General features: G+C 36.8%; 1 protein-coding gene across 1 annotated transcript in view; it reads right to left on the bottom strand.

Moving 5' to 3' along the window:
- The window catches only part of LOC107601676 (E3 ubiquitin-protein ligase TRIM71), a 48,657-nt gene that overhangs the window by 3,289 nt on the left and 34,136 nt on the right, over positions 1-11,232 (bottom strand). Inside the window, exons 2-3 of the mRNA XM_016293936.1 lie at positions 9,431-9,598; positions 1,211-1,345 (exon numbers count right to left, since the gene is read on the bottom strand). Coding sequence (XP_016149422.1) covers positions 1,211-1,345; positions 9,431-9,598 — 303 coding nt within the window. The remainder of the gene's footprint in view (positions 1-1,210; positions 1,346-9,430; positions 9,599-11,232) is intronic.

Genomic DNA, 11,232 nt, shown 5'->3' with positions numbered 1-11,232 from the left:
AGCCTTTCTTCTGTTTTTGTTTTGTGCAGAAATGTTTTATGTAGCATAATTCCACAAAGCCAAAGTCAGACCATTTTTTTTTTATTTTTGATTCAGATTTTGAAATTATACAGCCTAATTTAAATCAGAAAGTGCGCGTGCTACATGGATCACGATTAAAATACAGTGGTTGCCTCTAATTTCCAATTGCTACAGATAGTTCTGCCTGTAAAACAGAAAAACATCTTGTTCATTTACTCATTGTAATTCTTTCTTAATTATCTTGCTTAAAACAAAACAAATATAATAAAAAAAAATTGGCAATCATATCACAACTGGCTCATTTGCTTGTAAAAAAACTGGCAGTTGGAATCGGCCATGAAAAATCAATATCAGTGCATCTCTACTGAACACCTTTGACCATCGAGCATAATTTTTTTGTGAACAATCCCTTTAACTCATATATCCTATGCATATACAGAGTTCTGGCATGAAACTCTAGATGGCGCAGTCCGATAAGTCTAACTCAATCTGACCTAATGACATCATTATCACATGGCACAGCTGATTGGTTCTCTCCTGTATCGGTAGCCAATGAGCTCGCTGCTCAGCATTCAAATATATGACTAGTTCTTGCCGTAGCAGTTGCAGCTTGCTTCAGAAACCCTCCACCTTCCCCAGCTCCACCTGTATAGATCTGCTCCGAGGTGATTCATGTATGCTATATGGGAGTTATTTCATGCATGTTATATTTGCAGCAGCAATATTTCTTACATGCTCACAGCAGCATGTTGTGGATGTATTGGCAGTAGCAAGTCTCGGTACTTGCTCTGCCGCAGCAGCTGCGTAGCAGATCTATTCCGCCAAGACCAAATACATTAACATTGTCATGTACATTACCATGCCAATCCGTCCGAGAGCTGTCATGACAGAAATAACTATATATTATTATAATAGATTTTTAGACCCTCAATTAGGTTGCCACTGATACAATCAGCTGTGCCATTATTTATAAAATTTACTTAAGTAGTTTTATTATCAGTTACTATTATACTTTTACTTAAGTGTTTTTTATGGGCAACTTTTAACTTTTACTTGTCAATTTCCATAAAGGTATCTGTACTTTTACTGAAGTATGATAATTGGATACTTTATAAAACACTGCTAAAATATGCAGACAGACAAAAAGGTAGTTGCTACTCCATGAATTAATGTTTGTTTATTCATTCACCTTCCAGAGCAGCTCACACTCGCGTTCCTCCAGAGCTTTCTTATGACGAAGAGTGATGGTTTTCACTTCTGACTGCACAACCTTAGCCTTCAGTTCCACTTGTTCAGCAATGGCCTTGGTTTTCTCGATGCTCAGCTGAAAGAAAATTTTATGAAAGGGCTTAGACACATGCACATTTGTGAGGACATCTGAACTCACTTAAAAGTTAGGGGGGGAAACCCCAGACATATTATGACTGCACAAAAAAAATTGCTGAAAGTGTAATATCGCTGCTTCTATGAACAGCTACAGAGCCACAGACTGTGACTGAACTTTACTGCAAAAACAAATAAAAATCTGCAACAATTTAAACAATAGCAAGAGAACCAAAAACTTTGCGATCATTTGGGAATTCATTAAATATCTTCAGGTAATTAGCTATTAGTTGCTCACAACTTCTGAAATACCTTTACCAGTTTTCGTCAAAGCACACAGAGACAAAAGCTATGAGGAACTATATAAGAAAGTATATTTTATAGTATAAGTATAGTAGAATTTCTTGCACTAATTTCTTTATCCCTCAGCTAAAAAAAAATTAATAAATAACAGCAAGTCTAAATACTAATAAATAAATAGAACCTCTCCACCAAACGAAACCGCTAATATATCTTAATTTGCAAGGATCCAAGAAAGCATGAGGGATTCCTTTGTGATGTTATACAAAAGGGGGATAAAAGGTCTACCTTGGGGACAATGACCGCTAACATTTGCTTAAACAGTGATTTGTACACAGCCCTACCTATGCATGTCATTTGACATCTAAACTCCCCACAAATGTAACATACCAGAATCGTAATATACATCTAAATGAAATTCAGGGTTTCAGGGTTTCCACTTTAATCTATTTGAGTGATCCTGAAAGCTCAAAACTCAGCTGTGCCCTCTCATCGGGGTCCACATACACGTCACATTTCAAAGATTATGGATGATAAATCACACAATGAGAGGAAATAAAGGACTTGTTGGTCTCATGACCCGGGTCAAGGGGTTTATCCATTAAGAGAAAAAAAGGTGTGGAAAACATGTCATTTAGTGTGGAGCATATTACCCAACCGGAGCCAAATTTAAGGTTCAAAGGGTCCGGAACTCTACAACCTATAGCATAAACATAATCTTTAGCATAAATATAAACTTTAAACAAATGCACTTACAACAATGCAAAATCGATCAACAATCCAATTTTCCAGGATTTTCATTCACAAATGTAACTTTGCCCTGAGCAATTATTAATAAATCACCAATTAATTTGAGTCCCTGTGCTAAAATCTCTTTGTGGCAAAATATTTAAATAAATGCTGCTGCATTATATTACATTATATTGTCTGGTCTAAATATTTAAAAACTATATAGAGTCCCTTAAATGGGTACTTTTTGTTAGTATATGTACTTGTGGTGTAGCCAATTATTTTTCAAAATTGTACCATTTCTTTCCCACTGGTTAAAAATCTATTGTATAAATGTAGTTTATACAATATATATTTGCTTAATACTTTGCACTGTTAAGGTTCTATTCCCCTTTTAGATTTACAAATGTCCTCTGGCTAAAATATTATCCCCATTCTAAGATTGAGCTGTCAATCACAAAGGTGCAAACCAATCAAGTCAGAAACAGGAATGGGGTGAATGGAATAAGCAGCTGCAAAACTGCAGGCTAAAATCCAGCAAATAGGATTATGCAGCGCTAAGGAAGACTGGGCTGTCAGGGGTTGGTTATGGAGCGTGCCCTTCATGGGCAGCGTGCTTCCAGAATAGAGATTACGGCCCCGGGCTGAAGCCATTGTTAAAACCCTGCATGCGCTTTCGAACCTCTAAACATTTAGAGGCTTCCCATTTACACCATCCAGCAACAGGATTAGAGACACACTAGAACAAGCAGCCAATCAAGCGCAAAACACAGGTCAGGCTCTTTCAGATGATGCTATGTAGCTGAGCCTGATGAAGATTTAGGACTGGACAGGTTTACATAATTGCCATGTAAATGCATGGACTATATTTAGAATATAATACTAGCTCAATACTTAAATACACTACTATTGTATACTGCAATGGAAAAACAGTACTGTGCTCAGTGTTTCCCCTAGGTTTACAGCTTTGAGGGGGGGGGATTCCGTTTTTTTTATTATTCTTTCTGGACTCCTTTTAATGGTTAAATTAAATTGTATTAATCAAAAGGCATGTCTAATTAATTAAAATCATGAAACTTAAAGAATTTAACATCTATTTATTAAAAGTTTAACAAAAATTACATGTTTAGGGTCCTATGAAATGTTTTATTTTTTCCAACCTTATGTTTTATTGTTACTAAATTCTGTTTTAGCATGTCTAATTATTTAAAAGCATAAAAGCAAGTTTCATTTATTCTTACAATAGCCTTATGATTTTTGCTCAGAAATTCTGTTGTGCATTTACATTAAGGCATAACATTCATTGAATCTATCTTTTAAGTAATGAAAATTAAACAAATTTTATTTTTTGGAAAATAAAGGTCATTTAATATTACAATTAAAACACTGAAGAAATATTGTATGATTATTCCTTAAAAATAAGGTTTTAATCATTTTAGTAGTAGTAGTTGCAGCCTATTACGTACATTCTACTCAACAATAGTAATATATTTCTGCCAATGTCTTCAAGTTAAACCAAACTTTTATTTTGACGGGTTGCCGTGAAATACCTTTAAATTTCTGTGTGTACAGGTGCATCTCAAATTAGAATGTCATGGAAAAGTTCATTTCAGTAATCATCTCAACAAATTAGAATACTTCATAAGACCAATAGTCAAATGCTGATGAAGTGACTCTCAGAGCAGTTCTGGAGATGTTGTTCATGTATTCATGTCTTCATTAGTAAGACGGCAGAGGTTAATATCACCGCAAGCCTCACGCACGCTTCAGTACAAGTGGTAAACTAAACCGCACGTCTGCGCCATTCATTAACATAGAGAAACGCAGAATTCATAGTTAAATAGTCGTTTTGCGGCTTAATATTTACAAATACTAGTGGGAGTGTGCTCACTTGTGTATGCGTGCACGTGTGTGTGTGAGCGCGCGTGTGTGTGTGAGCGCGTGTATGTGTGGCGGAACACCACTGTGCGTGATACAGAGAGTGCGACCATAACGTAGAGACCAAAATGACATGCCATTGTGTAAATAAGATAAATAACATTAAGGCTATTTAATTTGCTTAATAAAAGAACAAGGTATATGGACCTGTTCTATCGGAAAGGTATCTTTAAATGACTTCTGTTGTGATCTGGCACTATAGAGAAAATCTAATTAAAAAAAATCTTCGGGGGGGGTGATGTTAGGGGGGGCGGGCCGCCCCTCTAATATAATGGCAGGGGAAACAATGATGCTACATTGACGGCACAAGTCATAATTAAAGGCATAGTTCACCTAGAAAAATTTTTTCTGTCATCATTTATTCAACATTAACATAGAGAAACGCAGAATTCATAGTTAAATAGTCGTTTTGCGGCTTAATATTTACAAATACTAGTGGGAGTGTGCTCACTTGTGTATGCGTGCACGTGTGTGTGTGAGCGCGCGTGTGTGTGTGAGCGCGTGTATGTGTGGCGGAACACCACTGTGCGTGATACAGAGAGTGCGACCATAACGTAGAGACCAAAATGACATGCCATTGTGTAAATAAGATAAATAACATTAAGGCTATTTAATTTGCTTAATAAAAGAACAAGGTATATGGACCTGTTCTATCGGAAAGGTATCTTTAAATGACTTCTGTTGTGATCTGGCACTATGGAGAAAATCTAATTAAAAAAAATCTTCGGGGGGGGTGATGTTAGGGGGGCGGGCCGCCCCTCTAATATAATGGCAGGGGAAACAATGATGCTACATTGACGGCACAAGTCATAATTAAAGGCATAGTTCACCTAGAAAAAAATTCTGTCATCATTTATTCAACATACCCATTTATTTTTTTCTTTGGAACATAAAATATATATTTTGAGAAGTGTGTTGTTGTTTTTTTCCCATATAATGGTGGTCAAGGGTCACCAAAATGATTTGGCTACCAACATTCTTCAAAATATATTTTGTGCTCAATATGATGTAATTATATAAGCTGTGATTTTTGAGTCCAGGTCATGTGTTACACTGAAAATTGAAAGTTGAGCACATTGCATAGTGGGATACAGTATTCTGTGTACCGTGCTTTGTTGTGCATACTTTTAGAAAAAAAGAGCAGTATGTTAGCATTAGGATTGCAAAAAGGTGGTAAATTTCGGAAATATTCCAGAAATTTTGGAAACTTTCCAGGATTTTTTTGGAAAGTTTCCGGAAAATTTTCAACCCTAGTTAGCATGCTAATAGTCCAAGCACAGACGCTAAATATGGAGTGGTATGAGATTATCAAAGGGCATGGGGGACGTTTTACAACTGCCCCATTTATACCTTAAAGAACCTAAAATGGGTAATATTTTGTATAAACTGGTACAAAATTTAAAAAATTTAATGTTGCAAGTTGGGGGTGTATTTAAATGTAACCAGCACATGTGAAAAGCTGAGTGGTATAAAATTCCATTGGAATTCATACTCTTTAGTGCCTTCCTTTAACTGAAACCTCTTCTGCATTTCACTTTCAAATTCACTTTTGGGTTTCCTTGCCAACGGACTCCATGTCACTAGAGAGGGATGGATTTGAACAGCCCTAATGGGTGCTGTTCTCTCCCCCCACCCCTCACCTCGTGCCTCTTTGAAGAGTGACAGAAATATTTCCTCTGTGTGAGACTAATGATCCGCCCTGCTAGGGCCATCAGAACGCTGAATAGAGGCTGTAACCGAGCACTGGGCCTGTGCCCCTCCCTCTCTTCTATTCTCTTCATTCAGGCTGAGTGGGGGTGCCACGCACAGTGATGCTAATGGAAAGTCAGGTTGACTCTACAGCCCCCTTTTTAAAATCCCTTTACTTCCACAAAGCAAAGACAAGGATACTCACTCACAGTTATTTAGTTGCAAGTATGTTTATGTGTATCAAAAATCACACAGTAACAAAATAGTGACCAATATCATTGAAATTAAATGTGGAAATAATTTAAACTAAAAAAAAAAAAATATTAAAGATTAACGTAAATCATTTTACAATGGATATCTAGAAGGCAACTTCACTGGAATTTTTAAAAGCAGAAATAATAACTATTACTATTAATTAGGGATGTAACGATTAACCGCGAGCCGGTTGAAAATCGTTTCAAATATGTGACGATTCAAATCGGTTGAGATGCCAAACAAATCGCCATACAAGTGGAGTAGGAGTTTATATGAATGTATCTCTGAGGGGCACTGACTGTCTTTAGAAAAGTTTATGTGGTATTTTCTTTTCATCTTGCCTCTGAACAATGCATATTAAAGTAGTGTATATAAACAGCGGTAACCCAGGAAACACTATCATTGCTGTTCATGAATACTGCTCGTCTGCCGTTTCGTTCAGATATGTTTTATGTAGTATAGTTAAAACTAAAGTCAGAACATTCCGTTTTTGCTTTAGATTAAAAACTACTCATGCTGCATGTATGCTGCATCTTTGTTTGGAACATGAGTAAAATGCAGTGGTTGTCTCTTAATTTGAAATGGAAAGAGCACAGACAAAGCCTTAGTTTGTTCATATTAAGAGATTTCTTTTATTTGTGTAACTTGTTTGATTTGGGGTTTGTTTTAAAATTTCAATTTAGTTTTGTTATATTTAAATTTCACAAAGAAACGTGCAGCAATAGCCTAATAAAATGACACCTTTTAATTTACTTACTGTATAATGTCTTCAATCTCATTTTGTAAAAAAAATCGTGAGAAAATTGAATCGTGAAATCAAAATCGTGAATCGAATCGTGAGTTGAGTGAATCGTTACAGCCCTACTATTAATTCATTTAAATGAGTTCCATTTAAAAACAAGTTTATTGGACAGTAAATTTACCCAATTTTTATTTAGGTATGGAACTACTGAATTACATTTCATGTTTATTTATTTGGCTATACTTTTGTTAAGTACTTGTATATTTTTTACATTTATTTTGATGATGTACACTTGCTCCTTTTGGTAATGTAAATGCATTGCTGTAAAGGGTGGAAAAAAATCTGAGCATGCCACAGATGCTGTCAAAAGAGCTTAAAGGGTTAGTTCACCCAAAAATGAAAATTAGGCTGTGTTTTACTCACCCCCGATGCATCCTAGGTGTATATGACTGTCTTCTTTCAGACGAATCCAGTCGGAGTTATGTTAAAAATTGTCTTTGATCTGAAAAGACCATTTCAGACTTCTTTCGTCTGAAAGAAGAAAGTCATATACACCTAGGATGCATCGGGGGTGAGTAAAACGCAGCCTAATTTTTATTTTTGGGTGAACTAACCCTTTAAGTTGTATTGATCCGGAATATTCCTTTAAGAATCTATAGTAGATAAAGAGCTACTGAAGCCTAGGACTGTTTTGTCATTTCTCTCATAAGAATATTAAATGGCATACAATACAGTTCAAACGTTTGGGTTAGGGATTATTTAATGTTATTTATGTTTGTTTAATACAAAAATGTATTTCTGTGATGCAAACAGAATGTTCAGCAGCAATTACTCACATGATCCTTCAGAATTCATTCTAATATGCTTACTTTGGTGCTCAAGAAATATTACGCATTATCAATTATATTGAATTATTATTCCTTATATAATTATTACCAACTATCAAGTGTTGAAAACAGTTGCTCTTTTGTGAAAACAGTGTTCAATAGAACAGCATTTATTTGACAGTAAGAGTGACAATCTAAGAGTCTTTGTCACTTTTAATCAATTTAATGCCTCGTTGCTTGACTAAAGTTTCATCTTTGGGGAAAAAAAAAAAAAGACCACAAATTTATCAGTGTATTGTACCAAAAACAACAGCTCAACATGACACTGAAGCATTGACAATGACAGTGGACCGAAAGGACACCACAGTAAACAACAACCAATGAATACTATGGTAATCTATTTATTGCCCTTATTTATTAATTTTGATATTCAGAATAAGAAAAATAAAGCAAGTACAAGTCTTGTTGCATCTGGTAAAACACTCTGTGGTCCAAGTAAATCAGCAGGAAGGATAAATAAAGAAATATCTGTTAAAGGGGTCATATGATGCGATTTCAATTTTTCCTTTCTCTTTGGAGTGTTACAAGCTCTTGGTGCATAAAGAAGATCTGTAAAGTTGCAAAGACTAAAGTCTCAAATCCAAAGAGAAATTCTTTATAAAAGTTCAGAGTCAGCCACCGGGGTCATCACATGTGGTTGCCGCTCATTCGTCGGATCCTCCGGGCACACCGTTCTCAACCTCGCCGCCTCAGCTCACTCTATCCCGGCCTCAGTACACGCTAGGCCGCTGTGTTGTTCGTTGTGAAAGCGAAACTACTTTGTTTGGTCTTCCAAAAGAGGACACGACTACAAATCAGTGGTTAAGTTGTATTTATTACAACACTGTTCCAGAACAGTTTAACCCAAATATCCAGATGTGTGCAGCACATTTTATGGAGGACTGTTTACTGATCCTGGGAGAGTAACGTTAAGACTACAATGCCGGCAGTTCTGACTCACAGACTGTAAGTACGTTTTCATTTAAAGGATTTGCCACTGATGATTCAAACGCGAGTTTTGAGCAGTGTAGAGTAGCACTTGTTGTTTGTCATTTCTCTGATCACAAATGCAGACTGAGTTTTATGTTTACACGGCGCGATGCAATGCAACGCAGTATAAGACAGTATAAGTCATTATAATTAGTAATTATGACCCCATTGGATGCAACAAATGCCTCGTTTGTAATAGGTTTTAATGTTTATGTCTCGTCGCTCCGGCCGGACACGGCATCAACAGTATGTGAGGGGCGTAACATTTCCGTCTCACGCTTGGGGTATTCGGCCAAGCACAACACACTGGATAGCTGGCCAATCACAGCACACCTCGTTTTTTTCAGACCGATGAGCTTTGTAAAAATCTACGCGTTTCAAAAAGGCGGGGCATAGAGGAGAAACAATAATGTACAGTATGTGGAAAATGTGTTTTTTTTTTTTTTTACTTTAAACCGCATAAACACATTTCATTACACCAAATACACCAAATAATGTTATTTTTAGCAGCATCATATTACCCCTTTAAAATACCCAGCAGGTGTTTGTGTATGAGAGATTGTAGTTGTTCACCAACCTGTACAGTCTGTCTGCCCTGCTGTGCATCTGCGAGCAGCTGGATGGTCAGCGCTCTGGAGTCCTGCAGTGCTTCCTGCAGGTAGGTGAAACTGTGACCCGCGTGTCTGCCCAAGCTGCACTCTCTACAGATTGGCACGCCGCAGCTGTCACAGAAAAACCGCAGCACCTGTGAAGGAAAACAAGAGAAATGGTGTAAAAGTTGCAGTCCAATTTATTGAGTGATCAATTGTGAAGTACACTGCATGTGAATTTTGTAACCCTCAGAGACCCAAGCATTGATAATACTGACAGTCATGATCAGTGATGATAATCAGCCTTGAAAGTGTCTTTAGGAAGACTCTGACTGCATATAAACATACAGATGTTTGGGCATCTTGATAATCAAGTTAAAAATTGAGAAGAAAAAAAACGTGCTTGGAAGAGTGTGTGTGTGTACTGACATGCAGGCTTATCCAAATTGTAAATATGTCCCTCTAATTTTATCCCATAGTTAAAATAACATTTAAAAGTGAATTCAACAAGTAAAGGAAGCAGTCAGATGGTGAGATTTAATCAGTGTATGTAAAAGGCAAAGGCCACACTTATACTAAAACCACTCTATAATATAGAGCTCATAAACCGTTACATTGGTCAACTGCTAAGACTATAAATGTTTACAGTAAGGTAATAGGGAAATGTGTTTTCACAAAAGTTCTTGTAGAAGCCTACGTTATATAAGCACACTCAAACCCAGAACATTTAACTCTGACAAGAGACAAAAGAAAACTAAAGACAAATAATATTTTAATGTATGGTGTTAAGGACCAAACATTAAAGAGATTTTACAGCTAATAGGGATGGGTCACAATCGTCCAACATCCAACTAGTCAGTTACCAGTGACTAGTTTATCTAGATTTAAAAAAAAAAAGTGTATATATATAGTCAAATTTATCTACAGGGTTCGTACGGTCATGAAAAACCTGGAAAAGTCATGGAATTTTAAAACACCAATTTCCAGGCCTGGAAAAGTTTTGGAAAAATAAATAAACCCAGAAAGTTTTGGAAAAGTCATTGAATTCTATTTCACAAAACTCTGTATAATAGAATTGTGTTTAATCAGGTCCTGAATTTCGGTGCGGGTTTGTGCATAGGATATATTGCATAGTTTTACTCATTCCCGCAGCTTTTGACTTTAAAATGATGGATATTCACACATTTATTCAATAGCCTATAGCATGTAGGTTTGATGAGTAAATAATCAAACCTACAGACGGAGTCCAGTCCACACAGACTGATCAAATCAGTCATTTGAAAACAGCGTGAGTGATTCAGCTGTACGAGTCTTCTCTCTTTGACTTTCTCTTCAAACGGCTTCACATCGGCGCATCTTGTCTGTGCTACAAGAGCCGCTGCACGCTGTGATACAAGACTTTCACTCACGTTTCGTGACAGTTGACAGAATAGTCACTTGCCTAATTGGGTCATTGTTGCATCGTCAGAAAATTTGATTATTTATTTGCACGTCTTTTTAAGCCATTCGGTGCTCGCGCACTCCAGAGGCGGTGCGCAGTCACATCCGAAGTGCGCTTGTGCGTATATGAGTATTGAGTTTGCTACCAAATAAGCTCAGCAGAACCCTGCACGGGCCTCAAACATATGCCCTAGTCCGGCCCTTATCCGACAGATTATCAGAATTACTGGCCGAGTCCGACTGGAGCCCGTCTCTTTCTCTCTTCCCCAATTACACAGCTGCTGTTGTAGCCATTCAAATAGTTCAGTTTCGTTTTTAATGGCAAAAGTGGTTATATATTTTCGTTTCT

The sequence above is a fragment of the Sinocyclocheilus grahami genome, unplaced genomic scaffold (genome assembly GCF_001515645.1).
Source record: "Sinocyclocheilus grahami isolate Dianchi unplaced genomic scaffold, SAMN03320097.WGS_v1.1 scaffold310.1, whole genome shotgun sequence".
Lineage (NCBI taxonomy): Eukaryota > Metazoa > Chordata > Actinopteri > Cypriniformes > Cyprinidae > Sinocyclocheilus > Sinocyclocheilus grahami.
Note: the sequence above shows the minus strand (reverse complement) of the source record. Positions and strands in the feature narration are given on the sequence as shown.